Source organism: Haliotis rufescens, unplaced genomic scaffold (assembly GCF_023055435.1).
Source record: "Haliotis rufescens isolate VD_foot unplaced genomic scaffold, xgHalRufe1.0.p SCAF_6, whole genome shotgun sequence".
NCBI classification, from domain to species: Eukaryota; Metazoa; Mollusca; class Gastropoda; order Lepetellida; family Haliotidae; genus Haliotis; species Haliotis rufescens.
Window position 1 is genome coordinate 2,948,720 of NW_025964334.1, and position 23,344 is coordinate 2,972,063.

The 23,344-nt window shown below is 43.8% G+C and overlaps 1 protein-coding gene across 3 annotated transcripts in view; it reads left to right on the plus strand.

Moving 5' to 3' along the window:
- The window catches only part of LOC124149802 (atrial natriuretic peptide receptor 2-like), a 40,406-nt gene extending 17,305 nt beyond the window's left edge, over positions 1-23,101 (plus strand). Inside the window, exons 2-26 of one of the 3 annotated variants that reach the window (XR_007218782.1) lie at positions 3,808-3,917; positions 4,455-4,589; positions 4,804-5,007; positions 5,700-5,806; positions 6,111-6,218; positions 6,540-6,647; positions 8,153-8,291; positions 9,106-9,242; positions 9,351-9,459; positions 10,406-10,508; positions 10,642-10,738; positions 11,318-11,483; positions 12,067-12,143; positions 12,540-12,644; positions 13,342-13,413; positions 13,843-14,005; positions 14,502-14,648; positions 15,834-16,014; positions 16,580-16,720; positions 17,144-17,267; positions 18,568-18,636; positions 20,117-20,279; positions 20,880-20,990; positions 21,460-22,631; positions 22,670-23,101. Coding sequence is in view for 2 of the 3 variants with exons in the window: in XM_048386598.1 (XP_048242555.1) it covers positions 3,808-3,917; positions 4,455-4,589; positions 4,804-5,007; positions 5,700-5,806; positions 6,111-6,218; positions 6,540-6,647; positions 8,153-8,291; positions 9,106-9,242; positions 9,351-9,459; positions 10,406-10,508; positions 10,642-10,738; positions 11,318-11,483; positions 12,067-12,143; positions 12,540-12,644; positions 13,342-13,413; positions 13,843-14,005; positions 14,502-14,648; positions 15,834-16,014; positions 16,580-16,720; positions 17,144-17,267; positions 18,568-18,636; positions 20,117-20,279; positions 20,880-20,990; positions 21,460-22,520 (3,937 nt within the window). In the remaining variant the exon portion in view is untranslated. Of the gene's footprint in view, positions 1-3,807; positions 3,918-4,008; positions 4,074-4,454; positions 4,590-4,803; positions 5,008-5,699; positions 5,807-6,110; positions 6,219-6,539; positions 6,648-8,152; positions 8,292-9,105; positions 9,243-9,350; positions 9,460-10,405; positions 10,509-10,641; positions 10,739-11,317; positions 11,484-12,066; positions 12,144-12,539; positions 12,645-13,341; positions 13,414-13,842; positions 14,006-14,501; positions 14,649-15,833; positions 16,015-16,579; positions 16,721-17,143; positions 17,268-18,567; positions 18,637-20,116; positions 20,280-20,879; positions 20,991-21,459 lie in introns of those variants that run through there. The other 2 variants (XM_048386598.1, XM_048386599.1) reach the window with 2 other exon arrangements.
- Positions 23,102-23,344: the final 243 nt, after the last annotated feature.

The following is a 23,344-nucleotide window of genomic DNA, read 5'->3' on the forward strand; positions in this document are numbered from 1 at the left end:
TGATGTGAAATTAACTATTAAATAATTTCATAATTGTGTATAGCGCTAAAATGCACAAGTCTCGAGCGAGGAATTGATATGTTTCCAGAATTTTGCAAATTACAGCCAACTACGGTTATAACGAACTCAAAGAGACCACTAATTTTAATTCGTTGTATCCGTTCTTCCTTATATGCATATGTACAGCATTCATACAGTAAATGGACGTGACCAATAAATAGTTCGTTTCGTCCGTCAGTTCGTTATAAATGTGTTCATTATAAACGTAGTTTACTGTATATTTAGTTTTTGGACCAACGTTGTGCGGAATAATTTCTTATAGAAATTGAGGGGCCATTTCGTTTTGAATTTGATTAAATAGACAATTTTGCTCAATTGTGCACCCATCCCAGACTTCACACGCGTATTCAAGATGTGGTCTTATGAACATGAGTTGTATCTTACTAAGTGTGTCTCTGCGCAATATATACTTTGACAATCGCGTGGAATTTACCATTCTTGAGGCCATTTTAACAATTGTTTCAATATGATCACCCCATTTTCCATTGCATGTTTTCCCCAAATGTATATGGGCTTCAACTGTTCTATTTTAACACCATCAAAATATAAATTTAACATTTCTGTATTATTTCTTACTTAGAATAGTACTGCTTCGTCTATTCTGGATTGTACTTAACAAACTACTGTTGACCCCCATTCACTCAATGTAATCAAATTTGCGTTTCGTTTCAATTGTTATCAGCTGCAGAAATACCCAGTGACGAGTCATCAGCAAATGTAGACAATGAATAAAAAAAGAACCAATCACTGACCCCTGGGGGGCGCCAGCACCGGGTGTTCTGGGCTTGGAAGTAGCTCCATCCATCCATCATTTACCCATTTATAACACACTGTTCAAGCTTAAACAAAAGACCCCTATGCCAAACACGATCAAAAGCGTTTGAAAATCACAAAAGACCATGTTTTAACTTTCTGTCCTATAAAAGGCTGTACAAATCTGCTTGTATATTTCAATTAACTGATACACAGTCGAATGCCCCGCTTGAAAACCAGACTAGTACTTATATATAAGTTTATTTTCATGAAAATATTTAAACAAGAACATGTAAACAACTCATTCAAATACTTTACCAACACAATTGATGAGTGATACAGGTCCATAGTCTTCAGAGGTTTAGATGGGATCCAGAGGTTTAGATGGGATCCAGAGGTTTAGATGGGATCCAGAGGTTTACATGGGATCCAGAGATGTAGATGGGATCCAGAGGTTTAGATGGGATCCAGAGGTTTAAATGGGATCCAGAGATTTAGATGGGATCCAGAGGTTTAGATGGGATCCAGAGGTTTAGATGGGATCCAGAGGTTTAAATGGGATCGAGAGGTTTAGATGGGATCCAGAGGTTAAAATGGTTCATTAAGTTGTTTATAAAAAGTTGTACATGTTTGATTGGCATCATGATAATTATTGAATAGTTCTGTCCATTTGTTTCGTTATATATATTCTTGAGATCATGCATTGGTTTAAAAGATATGTTTTCTTAATATTAATATTTTCTTAACAGTACACCCCCGCCGTGGATCACGAAAGGTTGCCCACTTTAAGGAAACGTTAACAAACAATTCATCAAGATGGGTCTCAGTGAAACAAACAATTTGATTTTCTTGTAGGTTTTGACTGAGATATGCCAGCTTATATCGTATGCTTCTCGTATTCAGGTGAAAAATAGTTAGTGATTTGTCGTGACAATCGTTCTCGGGCGGAGTAACAATAACACTAGGATGGTTGCGTTAGTGTTTCTAAATTGCGACTTTAAGACACAAAACATGCTAAAACAATGCTAGACTTGCACGATACAGATAGAGAACATGACTATTATATAACTCTAAGACAATCATGTCAATAGTGGACCTAGTACATGCCTAAAAAGTTCGCATGATGCGCAATGAAAAGTCCCGTTTGTCACACGATATTAAACAGCATTATTACCATACACCTGGTGAAGGAGTGCTGATACTCCCAAACGTTGTGTTCTCATAATAAAGAAGTTGACATCCATAAATACTCTCCCCTTACATCATTGCGCGTTATCGAGAGAATGGTAAGATAAGAGAAGCGTGGCACGAGGGGAGAAGTCTATACAGTAAAGTACGGTTATAACGAACTCAAAGGGACTACTAATTTTAGTTCGTTATAACCGTAGTTCGTTATAAGCATATATATAGCATAACTACAGCAAATAGTCGGGACCAAAAAAGTAAGTTCGTTATATCCGTCAGTTCGTTATAACCGTGTTCGTTATAACCGTAGTTTACTGTATTGTTCAATACATGTTTGGACTGTAAAGTCGCAGTTTGGAAGTGCAGGCCTGATGAGATCAGGATCAACTTTCTATTCGTTAAACAAAATCAGCAAAGGCTTCATCGTGTCACTTGAGTGTCTGGCTCACTGATCATTTGATTGTCTGGTTTGTCTACAGACCGCCGTCGTCTGACAGTACTGTGCGGCGTCAGGCAATACAAATTTACCTTTTTATGCAAATTGTATGAATGACAGGTGGTCATTATTTATTTAATAATAATATTTATTCATTATTTAATAATTCATCGTGGTTATATTTAAAAATTGACTTAAAACTTCGAAATGAAAACAATTTTAGGGGACATGTGGCTGCTAATTTATTGAATGTCGGGTTCGACGAGTAGGACAGGACGTGGTTTCTCTTTTCGCGAACATCTGGTGTCAGTATTGTTTTTCAGTGGTCCATTCATATAAATGTCACAGCTATTTCGTCCTTTACGCCAAGTGGAATCTGCTTCGGTGGATAATCAAGACTGGTTATTCCCTGTGTTTGACGTTCTATGTTCACACATCAGGTTATCAGTGAAACGCCAAGCATTCAAGCTGAGAATATGCGAAATACGATATACAGTTGTATAATGATATGCACACTCTTAATTATTTAATATTAAATACATGTCGCATGCATCGCAAGATGAGTCGAGAGGGTTACTATAGTAGTATGCAACATTAAACTGTTCTCTAGATATTGCTATACACTACAGACTACGAAAGGTTATATGGAGGATATTTCACTCGACTCATGAAATATCATTTTTCTCTCTGACAAGAGGGGGGGGGGGGGGGGGGGGATGCTGGGGATGGGGGGTGGAGGAGATATTTCTTCACTTCACTTTTCTTTCGCACTTAAGTATATACTAATTTGGGTTATCTTTGTGAAGTAGACGCGTGAAGATCCGGGGTAGAATAGGTCTTCAGCAACCCATGCTTGCCCTGAAAGGCGACTATGCTTGTTGTCAGAGGCGATTAACGGGATCAGATGGTCAGGCTCGCTGACTTGGTTGATGCATGACATCGATCCCAGTTGCGTTGGTCGATTCTCTTGATGTCAGTCACTGGATTATCTTGTCCAGACTCGGTTCTTTAAAGACCGCTGTCTTGTAGCTTGGATATTGCTGAATGTGGCGTTAAACAACACACAAATAAACTTTGTGAAGTATTGATTCTCCTACAGAAGAGTATATGATATTCGTGATGTACCTTCAAGACCAGGTTCATACCCCAGAGCTGGGCAACCTGAATGGTCAGCTGTTTTGCTGAAACAGGAAACGTTCAATGATGTCGCCTACAAAATGAGTATATGATAATATAATACTCGCATCACCAGTTTGCACGTTAAGCTCGCAGAGATGCATCATGTAGAATTAATACAACCGATTCTTCTAGGTATTCTATTTCCATGTCCATGTTTGTATTCAGTGACCTCACATCTATGTTTGTGTCTCCAGGGTGAAATGGTACGACAGTGACTGCAACTCCAAGGCCGCTCTCACTTCCGCTGTCGACGCCAAGAACATGTTTGACCCCCATCTCTTCCTGGGACCCCCGTGTTCCGCAGGTAGGATCAGCTATATAGAGGGACATCCGTGTTACGCAGGTAGGATCAGCTATATAGAGGGACCTCCGTGTTTTGCAGGTGGGATCAGCCATATAGTGGGACCCTCGTGTTCTGCACGTAGGATCAGCTATATAGAGGGACCCCCGTGTTCCGCAGGTAGGATCAGCTATATAGTGGGACCTCCGTGTTCGCAGGTAGGATCAGCCATATATAGGGACCCCGTGTTCTGCAGGTAGGATCAGCTATATAGTGGGACCTCCGTGTTCCGCAGGTAGGATCAGCCATATATAGGGACCCCGTGTTCTGCAGGTGGGATCAGCTATAGAGTGGGACCTCCGTGTTCCGCAGGTAGGATCAGCTATATTGTGGGACCTCCGTGTTCCGCAGGTAGGATCAGCTGTGCAGTGGGCCCCCTTTTTTACATGTTTTTGGATAGCAAAACGTCAAACCATCCTGTAACCCACTGTCGAAGGTTTAGGAATCAGGCCGTTACAGACGGAAACACAATACGTTTACTATATCCCCCCCTATTTCAAGGTATGCGCCCCGTGGCTCAGCTGGCGTCCCACTGGAACATCCCCGTGTTTGGCTGGGTCTCCAACGACCACGACCTGAGGGACAGGGACATCTACTCCACTCTTATCAGACTGCTCGGACCCCTCAACCAGTTCTGTGAGTACGCATGGAGATCTGTACGCATAGTTAGTTTATCTGTCTTTTTGTCTTTCTTTCTATCTGTCCGTCATTCATTCTTTCATTCATTCATTCAATTCCCAGTGTGCATGTGCTTAAGTAAAAAGACAGTCCTTTGTAATCTACAACCCACGGAACAAACACAGACGTTACAATGTACGTTTCATTTGTTTACCCCACGTTCTGTGCGCAGCTACGACAATGCGCTACGTCTCAAGTGTGTTTAACTGGAAGCGTTACGCCATGATCCACGACAAAGACGAATCCTACAAGTCCGTGTACGAAGCTCTGGCTGGTGACACCACCAACTTCTTCACCTCCACGCACTCTGTGACCCCGAGTATGGACGATGACCAGATCAAAGAGATCTTCCTCCAGGTCAAGAAGTACGCTAGAAGTGAGTGCCTCTTAAACCTAAGAACAGCATCGCTAAAACTAACGGAGACCTAATTTGTTTGTTTGTTGTTTAACGCCGTACTCAGCAATATTCCAGCTGTGTGACCACTGTCTGTAAATAGTAGAACCTGGAGCAGATAATCCAGTGATTGACATCATGAGCATCGATCTACGCAATTGGGTTACGATGACGTGCATCAACCAAGTCAGCGAGCCTGACCACCCGATCTCTTTCGTCACCTCTGACGATAAGTATGGGTTGTTGAAGACCTATTCTAATCTTCACGAGCGGACGGAGACCTAAACCTACTTAAATATTACAAAGTAGACACAATTTATGGGTAACAACTTCTTTGTTATACTGTAATAGCGACGTTTTGGTATAGATCCTCATACAGTCTTGTTTGACAAGGGTGTAAGGATCTATATCGAAACGTTGCTATTACATTATGATATAGAAGTGTAATCCATAAATTGTGTCAACTTTGCCATCTGTCAACTTTTCAGAAATTCGGCTTGTAAGAGTGTTTACTATTTGTTATTCAACTAAGATTAATATTAAGCACACAAGTCAGCGAGGATCAGCTGTAGGAGAGGTCTCTTCACTCAACGTACGTGAGAAGTACAGCTGTGGCTCTGTAGCGTGCCGATGTTGTAGGACGTATCGTGATGTATGTCCCATTATCTTCCCAGTCATCATCTTCGCCGTGCCGTGGTTGACGATGAGGAAGTACATCCTGGTGGCTCACCGACTGGGGCTCACGACGGGGGAGTTCGCCTTCATCTGCATCAATGGAGACGTGAGTCTGTTATTCATTCTCGACGACTACGACGACGATATCAAGCTGTCTCAAACAGAGTTTCTGGACAAAGTGTAATCGGTCGAATCGTCAGGACCGCACATTGCACAAATAATAACGTCTGTTAAAATCGCAATTATGCTCTCAGAAAAATAAATAGTTTCATAATAAATACATGCAAGATTTTAGTTTTCTATCATATCAATTATTTAAAATGAATCAATAGAACTTGGACTTTCAGTAATCATATTCAATGTTAATTATTTTTAAGTAATTTTATTGACCACATTTTACCTTTGTTCAGGTGTATTCGGGCGAGACGCTCGAGGCAGATGTTTTATCTGACCGTGTGTGGCGACGAAACGATTCCTTTGACGAAGAGGCCAAGTTTGCGTTTGAATCTGTCATCCATGTAAGTGTCTATCTGATGTGGGTTTTGTATAACTCCTGAAGGAAAACAATTGTAGTAATGACAATACCTTTTAATAAACAACATTCTGAGGTTTCATATTCTAACACCGACAGTTTATAGCTGTGTCAGATCGAAATCAAGTTGAATCCCATTTCTGAATCTTTGGTCAGCACCATAATGTTGGTAGTGTATTTGTCCAGAGTGACATGTGTCTAAGTGGCCTCCGGCATAAGTCATGACATGACATTGATGAAAGTGGCGCCACTCGCTCGCTCATTCACTCACTCACTCACTCACTCACTCACTCACTCTTCCCTCTAGGTCATCCTGGTTGGTCAAGAACAACAGACGTACAAAAAGTTTAAAAACCATGTGCAGAAGATGAACACACTGACTGACGAACTCTGGGACATCCCTCAAGGATCAGACGTAGGTATCTTCACATTACAATCAATTAACTCCGGATAAAGTCAACACGGATATAACAAACCGCCGGATATAACAAACACAGTCCTTCGAGGGCCACAGTCAACGCTATTTTTCACATCATTAACCAAGTTTGGATGTAAGGTACAAAGGTCGGCCAAAACGTACGGACTTCTAACAGCCATGGCCAGAGAGCCATAATCAACGCTATTCTTCATGTGAATATGAAAGTTTGGATTATACGATCTGATTTTAATGGCCATGGTGTTCTTAACCGATTTTACGGTAATTAAAGATTCAATTTAATTAATGTGGTTGTGTCGAAGTCAACTTAATGGCTCGTCCCTGGTTTGCCTGGTAAGGTGGGGTTAATTACAGGACGTCGCGATGAAGCTGGCGAGTGCGGCATTAAACAACATTCAGTATATCTATCCACACACGCACACACTCACTCACTCACTCACAAAGAGAAACATAGCAAACGGTACTCTGCGTATATCATTGTTAAGGGGCGTGTGGGTGGTGTAGTGGGTTAAGTGTGGGTTTGCAACTCCAACGACCCTGGTTTGATTCCAGCATGGCAAAATGGATACCTTCTTGGTGAAAGGTTTCCGTTTTCCGTCATGCTATTGCTGAATATTTCAAACACGCTGAAACACTATAATGACTAAAATATCTTGGTGTAAAACCCAACTCATCTAGCGCAATGGTTTATGGAGAATGTGGTAGGTTTCCTCTCGTTATAGATTCACAGCTGAAAGTCATCAAGTACTGTCTGAAACTCCTTAAAATGAATTCATCGAGATACCCAAGGAAATGTTACAATATGTTGATGTTATACGATAGGAATGGAAAGACTAAGTGGGTAACAGATGTGAAAAAATGTTATTTAATAGTGGTTTTGTTGGTATTATCAATTTGTACAATCTGAAAGTGTGTTTACCAATTCTTTTCAACAGAGACTAAGAGATATTTATCTGCATTCGTGGTCATTTTCGTTGACATTATCGATTTTTTTTTTTATATTATAGAATGTTAAAAACTCATATGTTCACTGAACAGTATCTGTTTTATGTAAATATAAGGAAATACCGCAATTCATTGGCAAGATTTCTATGTTCATACCATGATTTATGCAACGAGAGTGGGAGATACACACAAACTCCGGGGTCAGAACGATTATGTAAAATGTGTAATAGCCAAGATATAGAGGATGAATGTCACTGTTTCTTGTATGTCAATTGTTCTCCACTGTGGGAAAAACGTATATTCCTGTATACTACTTTAATATTGTGAAATTCCGACAATTGTTAAACAGTCTAGATAAATTAATAATACAAAACTTAGCCATGTATATATTCCACGCACTGTCATATAGAACCAATAATTGTTAAAATTGTGTGCAACATCTCTTTCACATGTACAATAGGCCTGGAGCCTCTTAAGTGCTTGAATAAAGATTGATTGATTGATTGACTAATATATAACTAAACCCTCCATCCCCATAGCAACTAGACGCCTACGCCCCGTTTCTGTACGACGCCACCCTGCTGTGGGCGATTCTGGTCAACAGGTCGATGGTAGCTGGGGAGAATCCTACCAACGGTACCCACATGTTCTCCATGGCGCAGGGAGTACAGACGACAGGTAACTCAGTGTGTATAGCTTGTTTTACAGATCCCCGACCAAAGAAAACAGGAACATAGAAAATAATTCCAGTTTTCTGTTTTTTTTATTACCACTGAAGTTTATGATGACACTTTCGAAAATAATATCCCAAACTGTTTCCCTGCCTGACCCAGTCAAGTGAAGCAGAAAATCTCACCCGACATGCATCATCACGAGTCGTTGAAAGTCGAGTGACAAATCATTCTTCACGAGAAGAATGGATGACAAGATGGATGACTTCAACTTCCCAATAGTCAACGTTTCCTTTATGTCGAGCAATATTCCTGCAGCGCGAACCCTTGCTGTCTACATTTCCCAACTTTTGACGTACAATCGAACATGCTCTTTCTACCAAAATTTCAAAGAGCGTCATACGACTCTTGCTCAGAAGTTGTTTGCTCAAAGTTACAACATTCAAGGCCTCAGTAAAGCTTTCAAAAGGTTTCATTGTTGACATCTGGAGGACATTTCTAAATTTGGCGCATCAGTGACAAGAATGATGTCCGATGCAATTCCCTATCTTGATGTGTACCATATGCTCCTTGCTTTTTCAGGTAAACAATTGGCTTGCCTTTGCATGTGTTTGATATTTTATTCTCGTCCTATCGACCTCAGTTTTTGTTTGAAAAACTATTTTTTTCGAACACCGACCTTAGGTTTGTAACGAAACATCCGGAAAGGGAAAAGCTAATTAAAAAGGCCAAAGATTCTTGGAGACACGTGGACCAATGACTGTCCCTGTGTATAGTTGTGTAGAGTGTGCTGGGTGAGACATGTCAATTTTCGTCGACAGGTGTGACGGCTAATTTGGTTCTAGACAGCTTCTGTGACCGACTGGTTAACATCTGGTTGCTGGACATGCAGGAAGACGGCAACTTCACCACCATCACCAAAATCTACAACACCCTCACCGGCGGAATGGTCTTCTCGGTGAGTCAGAGCAACTATTATCAAGCTTCAGTACTGTACTATTTTCGTTTGTGAATTATGTTTGTTCATTGGACACAGCCATTAATGACCTTCCTTCGCTTCTTCCAGCAAATGGAGAAGAAAATCAGTGCGCGATGGCCGGACGGGAAGGTGGGCCAGGAAAACGCGCCACCTGATATACCCAAGTGTGGCTTTGAGGGAGAGAAGTGCAAGATAGGTAAACGACATTCTCTCAAACTTGTAAGACCGCCTCCGTGGTCTAGTGATAGATTCTCCGCCCGGAGAGACATTTTTGGAAAAATAAATCTGGTTAAAATGCTGTTTTAATGAAACTTCTAATTTGTATCTGTCCATCTGCTGCCATGACTGTCTCCGTGGTCTAGTGGTAGAGCATCTGAGTGTGGAAGGTTCGGGGTTCGATCCCCGGCCGCGTCATACCAAAAGACGTTAAAAGATGATACTTGTTGTTACCCTGTCTGGCACTTGGCATTAAGGCGCTAAAACAAGGACTAATCGGCTCTTAGTCAGTATACTGTGTCTGAGTGGGGTATTCATATTTAACTGCGGCACGGTATCTCGGTGAGCTGGCGCGATATATCGGCATCAGTCCGGACTAGTACACAGCCACACACACGTGCATACACGTCGCTGCAACTGCAATAATCTTGGACGCGACGTTAAACTTCATTTCACCTCACCTCATCGCTTACATGTTAAACTCTGTATACAAACAGGTCTGTGTAATTATTGAAGTATGTGGTTTCTACAATCATACGTGGATGGAAAAGCCTAGTAGTTAAAGCTTTGGCTTCAAATCCCAACATGGTGTCTCTGGTGTCACTAAATCCCTTCTCACTCACTCACACAGACCCGGCTGTATAACAATACGTCTTTAATGCGTAGTAGGATATATCGTTGCTAATGGTGGCAAGGAACCACCATATTTTCTTTCAAGAAATATCACCTTCTAATTTCAACACATTTCAACGTTTAAATACCTGATATAGCCGCGATATGTTATGTCGGTATTAGCCAATGATTACGAACGTATAATTACTATAATATATGTGGTGTACTTATATTACATACATCATTGCTCCGGGTTCTCGTCAGTGTTTCTGAATCTACTGCATCTATAGTGTCTAGTCTCAATGTTTACACAGAACCAGACTCTCATGACCTCGGCTACGCTGACACCATCACGGGGGCGGCAGCAGGGTCGTCAGTCGTCCTCATTATCGCCATCGCCGTGCAGGTGTCACTCAGGTGAGCATTGCAACATCGCCTACTGTACCCCTGCTCAGAAATATTCATTCCTGACTGCACAAAGAGCATTTCAACATGTGTGTGTACGTATTTATTTATAAAAAGGTGACGTAATGTTGTCATGGTGTTTTAGACGTTACCGACGTCGCCGGCAGCTGGAGAGTATGTTGTGGCAGGTGAAGTTTGAGGAGATCGACTTCGTCACAGCCATTCTCTGTGGCAGCGTCAGGGTAGGTAACTCCCATCACCTTGTGTATACCGTTAATGTGGCTGATTCTGTGATTCGATAACGATGGCCACGTTGTTCTCAGTTGCTAAACACCCCCACCACTCCCCCCACCCTACTATCCACGTCTAATTCACAAATCATTTCACACACACACACACACACGCACACACACACGCACGCCGCACGCACGCGCGCATGTCACTATATAAGTGACAGAGTCTTGAACGCGACGATAAATTCCGTTTCACCTCGCCTCATTTGATATATTTACCACCCCCGTTATTACCAGTTATCCGTCATTGCAGTAATTTAATTAACCGGTATTAAACTATCGCATGGCAGTGCAACCTCTATCTACCAAGTAGGTAACACACACATACACACACGCACACGCACACGCACACGCACACGCACACACACACGCACACACACCACCCTTTAGAGTGTATACCTTTTTATACAGCGTGCTCGTTACCTTTCTCCAGGGAGTGTTCGCTCGCACATACAAGGATACGATTTGTGTCCCCATTGTGATTGGAATATTGCTAACAAGACACTTACTCTCTGTTCACATCTTCAGTCCAGCTTCAAGAATCTCGCCCGCCGACGCAGCTCGAAGAACGTGAAGGGTGTGTCTAAGACACGCAATGTTGGGAGTTCTGGCGATTCCTACACAGACTCACCAAGGTCACATCACTGCACGGAGACTGGCACCACCATGTTTGGGTCAGTCGCCTACATCAGAGGTAACGCATCAGCGCATAGAGTACCGTCATGTAGTACCTTGATAGAGTACCGTGATATAGCACCGCGGTAGTGTAGTCTGATAGAGCAAAGTAATAATGTACCGCCATAGAGTACCGTCATACAGTACTGTCATATAGTTCCGTCATATAGTACCGTGATATAGCACCGCGGTAGTGTAGTCTGATAGAACAATGTAATAATATACCGTCATAGAGTACCGTCATACAGTACCGCCGTATAGTGTCGTCATATAGCACCGCGGTAGTGTAGTCTGATAGAGCACTGTGAAGGCGTACCGCCACCGTGTACCGTCATATGGTACCGTCTTATAGTACCGTGACATAGTACCGTCATATAGTACCGTGACAGTTCCGAGATAGTAATAATTGTCCATGTTCTCAAATGGGAACACGTCTCGGACATTTGGGCAGCAACTGTCATTCAAGTCGTCGAAGTACTTCCTTGGATGTCTGCAAACGGACATTTTTGTTGTGTGTATCTGAAAAAAAGAAGATGTTAGAGCATTTCGATGATGATAGGTTAACGGTTCGTGGACTGACTAAGTCACTGTTTCGTCTCCAGGGAGCCTGGTGTCTGTCAAGAGGATGTCCAAGAACATCGTCAGTCTGACCAAGGAGGTCCTGCAGGAACTGAACCAGGTGAGAACAGCAGTGCTTAGTCTACATTGTGGCGGTGAGGTAGTTTCGCGGGTAAACGTTTGCTCACCACGCCGGAGACCGGGTTCTATTCTCAGCATGGTAACAACTTGTGCAGCCCATTTCCTACGTGATCTTGATTGAATATTGCTGAAAGCAAGGTAATCCAATGTCCACACACTCACTCACCCATTTCCTCCCACACGCAACCACCCACCCATTACCCACTCACTCACTGACACACTCACTCACTCACTTACTCAAATAGAATACATTTATACATCTATTTCACCTAGTTGATAGGAATCTTTGCCATGTAGTCTATTAGGATGGTTAACGCTGTGTCCATCCACTCACACGTCACAAGCGAGTCCTCTGACCATATACATTGTGTTACAGCTGATGGAACTCAAGAATCAGAACGTCTGTGCATTTGTTGGCGCATGCGTAGATCCAGGAAGGATTCTACTGTTGTGGGAGTATTGCCCTAAGGGCAGTTTGCAGGTAGGCCATTGAGAACCATATTGATTTGTTTGTCCATTTGTCGTTTAACGCCACACTCGAGTATGAACCAGACTATCCAGTGATTGCCATCATGAGCATCGATCTACGCATTTGGGATACGATGACTAACCAAGTCAGCGGGCCAGACCGCGCGATCCCGTTAGTAGCCTTTCACGACAAGCATAGTCGCCTTTTACGGCAAGCATAATGACAACTTATCCACGTTGCTAGGTGATTTCCAAACATATACGAAACGTTAACGCCAGAGAACGACTAGTCTGGAGTATCGCTGAATCAGATTCCACTGGGCGAAAAGACAAAACAGCGGTGAAAATCGTATGACTGGATATCACTGAAAATCAGAGATGACACTGGGTGTTCGCGAAAAGCGTTAAGCATAGTCTCCAGTTCCTGGTCTCCTGGCATGGGTGCCCAATCACCTTTCTCCCATCACTGTTATAGTTGGCTGCTTCACACGTCATAGTTCGACCCACAGAATTTTGATTCGTGCCCCCTTGTCTCATATTGCTTCGACATTATTAAGCCGAGTAAAACCTTCTCCTTTACATGTTATTGCTGACGTCTTCTCAAAGACACAAAGCCTGTTTCTACGCCATTGAACAGTACTACAAATATATGTTCAGCAGATCCTCTCACATTTCCTGTCCTAATTCTTGTCAACTCTTGATGTTCTCAGGATATCATCTGGAACACGAACATCAAGCTGGATCAGCTCTTCAAGTTCGCCCTGTGCCAGGACGTCGCCAAGGTAGGAAGTAAAGACTGGTAGGGTATCAGGTTCAGCACACTGAAATTTGTAAACCCGTTAAGAACAATGAAGAAGGTTTCAAAACCTTAAATGCTGAGCACAAATCTGGATCTCTGAGGATTCTCTGTCGCGAAGCTCGACATTTAGTGGTTGGAGTTCCCTGCCATGTGCCATCGTGTCGCCAATTGGAAGAGCACATGTGGACACAGATCATGTTATCGGACATTAATGTTTCCAGTAATTCAAGAGGATTTATGAATTAAACAACTGTTCTTCATTTAATAATGCACACCGACAAGGTTTTCCTGACAAATGCGCAAACTACAAATAATACCTCTCTCTATAATACCTGAGGACCGCCTCTATGGTCTTGTGGTAGAGCATCTGCCCGTTACTACCAATATTTATCCATGTGTCATTCATCCACAGGGTCTGGAATACATCCACAAGAGTTCGGTAAACTACCATGGCAACCTGAAAAGTTCCAACTGTGTCGTGGACAGTCGGTGGACATGTAAACTCACGGACTTCGGGGTCCCTAAAATCAGGTCGATGGACAAGGCGTCGATACCCTTCGAGGAGAACGCAGACAGTGAGTGCTGTATGTCCCGGATGTGGCATGGCGTAGTCCCTGTTCAGTGCGGCTACTGCAATAGATGGTTCCCTATGTGGTTCATTAATTAAAGGACCTGGACAGCGTCTTGTCCTATTTACTGAGACAACTTCACACATCTATACAATGTCATGTTTAACTGAGTTCATACAAAAATGATTCAATAATGATTCTGATCTTAGTGGTAATGGTTATTTTATGTTTATTGATACACATGAATATTGATGATGTAATGATGATGATGATGGTGATGATGATGGAGGTGGTAATGATGATGGTAATGGTGATGGTAATGATGATGAAGATGACAACGCTACAACTTCTACTACTATGACGACTACTCCTACTACGACTACTACAACTACCATTACTACTACTACTACTACTACTACTACGCATAAAAATAATCACCATCACTATCATCACCATCATCAAATAAGTCTGGTAACTAAATCTTATATAAACCTCCTTGCAGAGGAACTATGGACGGCCCCTGAGATTCTGCGAGCTGAGAGGAACGTGGAGTTCCAGAAGGCGGACATATACGCCGTGGGCATCATCATGAAGGAGGTGTTCACCCGGTCCGGCCCCTACACCGAGTACCCATTCTACTGCTCCTCAGGTACGTCCTTACTCTGCTAGGTCCATACTCAGAGAACCCCCTTACTCTGCTAGGTCCATACACAGAGTACCCCCTTACTCTGCTAGGTCCATACACAGAGTACCCCCTTACTCTGCTAGGTCCATACACAGAGTACCCCCTTCCTCTGCTAGGTCCATACTCAGAGAACCCCCTTACTCTGCTAGGTCCATACACAGAGAACCCCCTTCCTCTGCTAGGTCCATACTCAGAGAACCCCCTTACTCTGCTAGGTCCATACACAGAGTACCCCCTTCCTCTGCTAGGTCCATACTCAGAGAACCCCCTTCCACTGCTAGGTCCATACTCAGAGTACCCCCTGCCACTGCTAGGTCCATACTCAGAGTACCCCCTGCCACTGCTAGGTCCATACTCAGAGTACCCCCTTCCACTGCTAGGTCCATACTCAGAGAACCCCTTCTTCTGCTCCTCAGTTAGGTGTATACGGTCGCTGGCCTACGTGTCCGTCAAGCAGACTGCGGTCTTGGTTTAGTATTCAACAACAAAATTAACCACAAGCGTAACATCAAGCCAACTCTAGGGGTCGAAGTTTATAAAGTTTATCAACTAATAAGAAGCAAATTGTAATCGTTATTTCTCAGAACCGAACTACAGTGAAACCACGTTTAGAAACAGCGCCAATACTTTAAGCTACCTGTTGTTTGCAACAAGCCGAGCGAAGTATCAGCAAATCTCAGTAACCCTTCTGTTGGGACGACAGGAAATGGTTTGTCTGTACAGTGTTCTTGTTGTTGGTTGATGTGACACAGGCGTTGTGACGTGACAGTCACTCCCCATATCCTGGACATGGTCTTGTGGAATACCGCCGACTAGAACTAATGATATATCGTAGTTGAAATGCCTCGATTGATTCAGTTATATGGAGTGTCACCCGTCACGTCTAATGCCCGGGTGCGATTGTCCACAGTAATGCAATATTTGAATATAAATTGTCAATGCAGTAAAATAACCAGCCTAGAGTTTCTGCCGGAACAGAGTCCACTTGGCGTAAAGGGCAAATATTTGTGTAAAATTATATATATGGACCAATCAGTGATGACACCAGGTGTTCGCGAAAAGGGTAATTTGAAGCCCTCAGCGTGACTGAAACAAGGAATAGCGTCGTAAAACAAAACGCACTCACTTACTTCTTATATTTCCCCCCAGAAATCGTCACTAAAGTTCGGGAACCTTCGACACAGTCTCGGTTCCGTCCGTCAGTTGCACGTGAGCTTCGTCAGCATCCTGACCTAGCGGCCCTGATTGAGGATTGCTGGAGTGAGGACCCCAGTGCTCGTCCCTCCGCCCCGAGGGTGGTCAAGTCTCTCACGAGGATCAACCCGTCCAAGTAGGTCCACTGACAATGGAGGATTAGTGATGAATTAGACAATGACATTTTGTCATTCCTGTTGTATAGGTTATCATTCGATGTGTGGCAGAGATGTGGTACGGGATTATAGGCCATGCACGGTGTCAGGAGTCAGCCAGACAATATGCTTTGGTTGTAGCCCATACGAACATACTGACATACTGTTATGTCAGGTGAGAACATACCTACGGATAACACTTGGTGTATGCTATGGTTGTACAGACACATGACCAAGACCTAACTTATTATGTATTCTATGATTGTTCAGACGCATGACCAAGACCTGACGTTGTATGTATTCTATGGTTGTTCAGACACATGTCCAAGACCTGACTTGTGATGTATTCTATGGTTGTTCAGACACATGTCCAAGACCTGACTTGTGATGTATTCTATGGTTGTGCAGACACATGTCCAAGACCTGACTTGTGATGTATTCTATGGTTGTGCAGACACATGTCCAAGACCTGACTTATTATGTATTCTATGGTTGTGCAGACACATGTCCAAGACCTGACTTGTGATATATGCTATGGTTGTACAGACACATGACGATGATCGACAACATGATCGCCATGTTGGAGAAGTATGCCAACCATCTGGAGGAGCTTGTGGCGGAGAGGACGAGTGAGTTGGACGCGGAGAAGAGGAAGACGGAAAACCTGCTGTACAGGATGCTGCCACAGTGAGTGACACGTGGGGACAAGGTATAGGGGGAGGGGGAGGGGGAGGGGGGAATGGTTGACCCTGCTGACTAAGATGGAAAAAGAGGGGTTAAGGGAGGTCGGGCGGATTAGGACGGAGACAGAAATCCTACTGTAGAGGATGTTGTATTCCTTTTCACATTGACACCGTCATAAACTAAATGTAGATTACGTTCCTCAAGACACAAGCTCCTCTTCATCTTTCTGTAGCATTCAATCTGTGTGTAAGAATCTTTCAGTGTTATGCTTGCTCATGACCTCAATAATAGAACTAGAAAACGACAAATTATTATTTTATTAATTCTTTGCTTTTTAACATTGAGCAAGTGGATTCGTTATACATGTAATATGAAATGGTTTGCTTACGACAAGACAATGCTTAGTGTTCACTGTTATTTCCCCAGGTCCGTGGCCGAGGACCTCAAGTTGGGTAAACCAGTGAAGGCGGAGATGTTTGACCAGGCTACGATATACTTCTCAGATATAGTGGGCTTCACCAAGATCTGTGGCGAGAGTACACCCATTGAGGTAATAGTGTTAGCATCCCCAGTCAGATACTTCTCAGATATAGTAGGCTTCACCAAGATCTGTGGCGAGAGTACACCCATTGAGGTAATAGTGTTAGCATCCCCAGTCAGATACTTCTCAGATATAGTGGGCTTCACCAAGATCTGTGGCGAGAGTACACCCATTGAGGTAATAGTGTTAGCATCCCCAGCGAGATACTTCTCAGATATAGTGGGCTTCACCAAGATCTGTGGCGAGAGTACACCCATTGAGGTAATAGTGTTAGCATCCCCAGTGAGATACTTCTCAGATATAGTGGGCTTCACCAAGATCTGTGGCGAGAGTACACCCATTGAGCTAATAGCGTTAGCATCCCCAGCGAGATACTTCTCAGATATAGTAGGCTTCACCAAGATCTGTGGCGAGAGTACGTCTGTTATGCGCTTAACCCAATACACGAGGTGAATGCTCACAGCCCTACATAAACTATGGGAAAACGCTGCTGATGCCACGCCATAGATACAAGACAAATAGATGTGGCAGTTGGTGTTGGTTTTAGATTTGATAAAAGAGTCAGAACAGGAATGTCTTGAGACGGGAATGGAAAATTGTTGCAGTTTCTGCTTCTTCCACATGTGATGGAAGATGGTTCCATAGAGCTGGAGCATTTAGGCAGATTTGATTGTTTCCCAAAAATTAGAATATGTTGTATGATTCTGGCTTATTCTTTGAATATAAATTGTGCAATTATCATATAAACAGCGAACTACAGTGTTGAAATATGCCGAATATACCGAGGCTTGTGCGTGTACAGTATATAGGCGCACCTCGTTAATCCCCGCGACAATCGGAATTTTCTACAGATAAACACTTGTCCGACCATGGAATAAATAATCGATTAACGAACCGATGCGTCGACATAACAGCGTACCCACCATCGCCACACCACGTACAGTGGAGACATAGTGTGGACCGTGAAGATCCGGGGTAGAATAGGTCTTCAGCAACCCATGCTTGCCGTAAAAGGCGACTATGCTTGTTGTAAGAGGCGACTAACGGGATCGGGTGGTGAGGCTCGCTGACTTGGCTGATGCATGTCATCGCATCCACATTGAGTGGATCTAAGCTCATGTTGTCAATCACTGGATTGTCTGGTTCAGACTCGATTATTTACAGACCGCTGTCATATAGCTGGAACATGCTGAGTGCGGCGTTAGACAACAAGTAAGCAAGGAAACAAACGCTAAGGCTGTCTATTCTATTTGCTCAATGGGCGTCACGTATAACTACAATGACAATGGGTATCATGATTGTATTGCAGGTTGTGAATCTCCTCAACTGCCTCTACACGCTGTTTGATGACATCATCACGCGCTATGACGTGTACAAGGTACGTCCATCAGTCTCTAGGGATCAGACATTCATCCAACAATAAATCAGTTTATATTTTCATCCCGCAAGCGTCACTTCAAACACCAGCCTCATTTAAGTTCATGAATCAAGTCATCCCTCCCGCGCCACGCATCGCAAGCAGCATGATGGTGGTCCCGGGATATCCCTTATTGTCTAGAAAAAAAGTTTTTAAAACATAATACGCCTCCATATTGAAAATACTTGATGGAACTGCCTCAAGTACCTTAGTGACGTGGACACGATCCTCACGTGCTCATATTGACGATGATTATATTCAGTTGATGGAGTTTTGCTATATGTACAACTTGAAGTGAGTGAGTTTGGTTTTACGCCGATTTTAGCAATATACCAGCAAGTATACCACGACCAGAAATAGGCTTCACACATTGTACACTTGTTGGGAATCGAACCCAGGCCTTCGGCTTGACGAGCAAACGCCTTAACTACTTTATCTTAGCTGGCATTTGTATGTCCCGATCATTTGCCTTCAGACGAGATAATGACATGTTGGGGACTAAATTTCACAGAGGCGTGCGAACACCACTCGGGTCCACAAGGGTCCACTCACTTTAAACCGTGTAACGCCAGATCCTACCATTTTCCACGACATGTGAGCGCTTCTGACCAGAAATTAGGTATACACTTCGAATTGAAGACAAAACAAAGAGACACCTCTTGAACTATTCTATAAGGTCCCCGACTGCTACTGTGTCATACGGAGACTAGTTCCAACATGGATTCCAGCCAGTCCAGCCGATGTCCTTATGGACTGGGTCGAGCCGAGTGGTGCGCACACAGATTTGGCGCTCATGAAAGACATCACCAAGTGTAGCCCCTCGAGCGAGCAACGGTTCGGCCGAATAGGCGTATTGTGTAAGCTTGCGTACCACTGAGTCATGCGTTTAAGGACACAACTATATCAGCTGTCAGAAGGAGGCATTCATGGGGTTCCCTGTCCAGCCATCAACTAGGATGTTATTTTCTCGTAAAACATAAACATTAAAATATTAGGAATAATATTTGCATATACAATGCTCGCAACGCTTCCGTTAAGCTAAGGATCCTGAGACATACCAAACATGGCGACAGCGAAGTAACGTGTCGAGAATGTTTAATTTGAACATTGTATGTATCGAGGTCCAAGGTTTCTTAAGACCTGTTTGAACACTGATATGCTTAGGGCAGCGATAAAAAAAAAAATCGGTTTGTTTTACGGACGTACCCCGTGGGGATGCCGGGTTAAAACTAATGCTCAGGAGACTACAAGGACTGGGTGGGCAGGTGACTTGGTTGATTGAATGTCATTTGGTTGATTGCATGATATTGTACCAATACATTGCTCATATTTATAATCACTGGTTTGTCTGGTCGATTACGTACCGGCCTCCGTGATGTAGCTGAATGACGACATAACAACAAACCAATGAACACCCACGTCACAACCTTACTGCTTCTAGGTGGAGACAATCGGGGACGCCTACATGATAGCTAGCGGTCTGCCGATGAGGAACGGCGACAACCACATCAAGGAGATCGCCGACTGTGCCATGGACATCCTCGCCTCCACCGCCACCTTCACCATACCTCATCTACCAGACAGACCCCTCAAGATACGTATAGGTCAGTAGGGAGGGGATACAGGGGGTCCTTCAGCTAAACGTCCCATTGTCACTGGACGGGAGTTCTTTGGTGACCCTGATGAGGCCTCATTACCCAGGATAAATATATTTATATAATAGATACAGTGAAACCTCAACTGTCTGGAAATCCCGCATTGCGGACGATTTGTCAATGTGTTCAAAGGAGTAATATAGACCAGTAACTCGTTCATCCGGATATTGTTTATCCGGATGAATTCAATAGGAAAGGTTGAATGGATTAACGGGGTCCGGATTATCGGTGTTTAATGTATATCTGACTAATATCCTGTCGCTTTGTTACATATCACTGAACAACCTTAAATGAATAAATATGGAAAAAATAAATTGATTAATTGATAAACAGTTCAAGGTACCCTCTTTATGGTCATGGGACCCGCTTGCATGAGGGCAACTACTGAAAGTACAGGTTGAAGTACTGGTGTAGTATCGGTATATGGTCTCTGGTGTAGAGTTACGACGGCTTTGTGCAAGCGGGTCCTTTAAATATGGAATGGCTATTATCACACCTTATGTGGAGCACGACCTTTGGCACATGACAAGCTGTATTTCTTCTCTTCAGGAATCCACACAGGGTCGGTGGTTGCGGGAGTTGTTGGTCTAGCGATGCCTCGGTACTGTTTGTTCGGAGACACGGTCAACGTGGCCTCCAGGATGGAGTCGACCGGATTCCGTAAGTTCCATTGACTTCTTTGTTATTGAGAGAGAGAGGCAGCTCTGTAAAACTGCCCACATAGATTATACTTCAATCATTCAGACTGATTTTCGAGTAATTAGATCTGGAAAATGAAACTTTTCTTGATGATCCTTTAGATTCATGTCTAGATTTAAGCATTCAGAGTCTGGTTAGAAGAGGTCGCCAACACTCTACTGTTAGAGAACTAAACTGGATCGAGTGGAAAGGATCGGTGACTTGGTGACCGTGTGGCACCGATTCCTGGCGGCGTGGAACCTTGCTCATAATATCAAAGACCAGAATGCAGGTCCAGCTACAGACCGCCGTGAAACAATGAAATAGACAATACTAGGCTCAATGACATTTACATAAACATATTAAATGGACAACTGTTTATTTATTGTGAACTCTGAACTTAATATGTGACCCTGAAGACTGAATGTTTCTGTTTCCTCCCTACCAATAGCCCTGAAGATCCACCTGAGCTCAGTCGCCCATGACAAGCTGGTGTCTCGGTTCGCTGGCTACCACTTCTACGACCGGGGCGAGATCCCGGTGAAGGGCAAGGGCACCATGAACACCTTCTTCCTGACTGGGAGGGACGGCTTCACCAAGGTCCTGCCCCCTGCTGACCAGGACGTCCCGGGGTCACCCACAGTCAAGTTCCCCATGCTGACTAGCATCCCAGACTATGGGACACACACACGAGAAGGAAGTCACGCCGCCCTACTCCCAAGTCTCGCCTACTGCGAGACTCACATGCGAACAGAAAGACACCCAGCTCTGAAACCCATGCCCATTGTGACGTCAACGCCTTGCAGAGACGTTTCTAGGGATGTTGAGGACAGTGGTTACCTTGGCAACAACACACCGAGGTCTCACGTGACATCAGATTCCGAGGAGTGTTCCACCATCGCGACAGTGCCCGGGAAATGTCTGAAGCTTCATCCCCATGAGTTGTTTGGATCTGCTTCACGTGTGAATAATTTAACAGAACCTGTGTGTCCTGCTCTTAACAGAGTGACGTCAGAGAATTATGAACCAGCAAACATTGCTTTACATGGGAACAGACTGTCCGAACAGACCCGTTGTCATGTCATGACGTCTGCGACAGGTGAAGAGCCCAGTGTCGACTGTCACGTTGACATGGCAGCAGAACCAACTCGTGGCACAAACATTTGCAGAGTGACGTCAGGTCTTCACGAACAGTCAGACTTTTCCACACATGTGAATAGATTGACAGAACCAACACATCCTACACATATCAACCGAGTGACATCAGATCCTAGGGAACTCTCCAACTCTATTGTCGCTCACGTTAACAGGGCGTACGAACACGATCATGACAAAGACTCAATTGTACGCTTCACCAAGAACTCGCTCATAAGAAGCGCCACCATCCCCCGGTGTAATGCCAGCAGGCCCAGTGTGTTGGTGCCCAACGGGACCCCCAGGAAAGACTTTAACTTCAGAGATGATAATCGCAATCGAAGGGTAACTCGAATTCTGGAGATTACGCCCTTATGACTAGCGGCCCCCGAGACGTTGGTTTGTGAGATTGAAGGGGAGAGAATCTAGCACGTGTGTCTGGAAGAAAGAGTCCAACCCGTGTGTCTGAAAGAGTGAATCTGGCATGTGTGTCTGCAACAGAGACTCCAGCACGTGTTTTGGATTTCTGTTGAGACAGACTCATCTGTTAGATGTCTGGCCAACGTTGAAGGGACCCGTTTCTTTGATTCAACTGTTATTATTGTTACGTGACATCAAGATTATGGATAAAGAATGAAAGTGATTGATGTGTGACTCATAACGGGGAAATATCTCCGGACTCAAGTGCCTGTACTTGGAGCTGCGTTGGTTGTGGATTGTGTGACAGTTCATTGATACCCCACTGACAGTGTGGACAAGTGTTCAAGATTATACGATCTGCTTCGATGCATCATTATTCGGTACCATCACTGATAGAACAGGGGAGGAATACTTTGATTTTGATGCGCCATCGGTCTGTGATGTGAACGTTTATAACCATGTTTGTACTAGGGAGTCATTTCCTTACAAATGTCTGATAGCTTTAATATCGTCTTGATAATAAAGATCATTTTAAAACAGCACATGAAAGAAACTCCGTTTCAGACCATCGAGGGGGGCTGTTGACTCACTGCGGTGGGTCCTGTGTCCAACAAGCGAAAGGGGACCTTGTAGGGACTTCACGTAGAACCAGTGAGTGAAACAAGGGACTGCCATAACAGTCAACACTGAAAGGGTTACAGTGACTTGGAGAATGCCTCCATCCAGGTTCCGAGTTTGCTGATCGCACTGTACACGTAACCCCATCGGAGACTCAGGTTTAG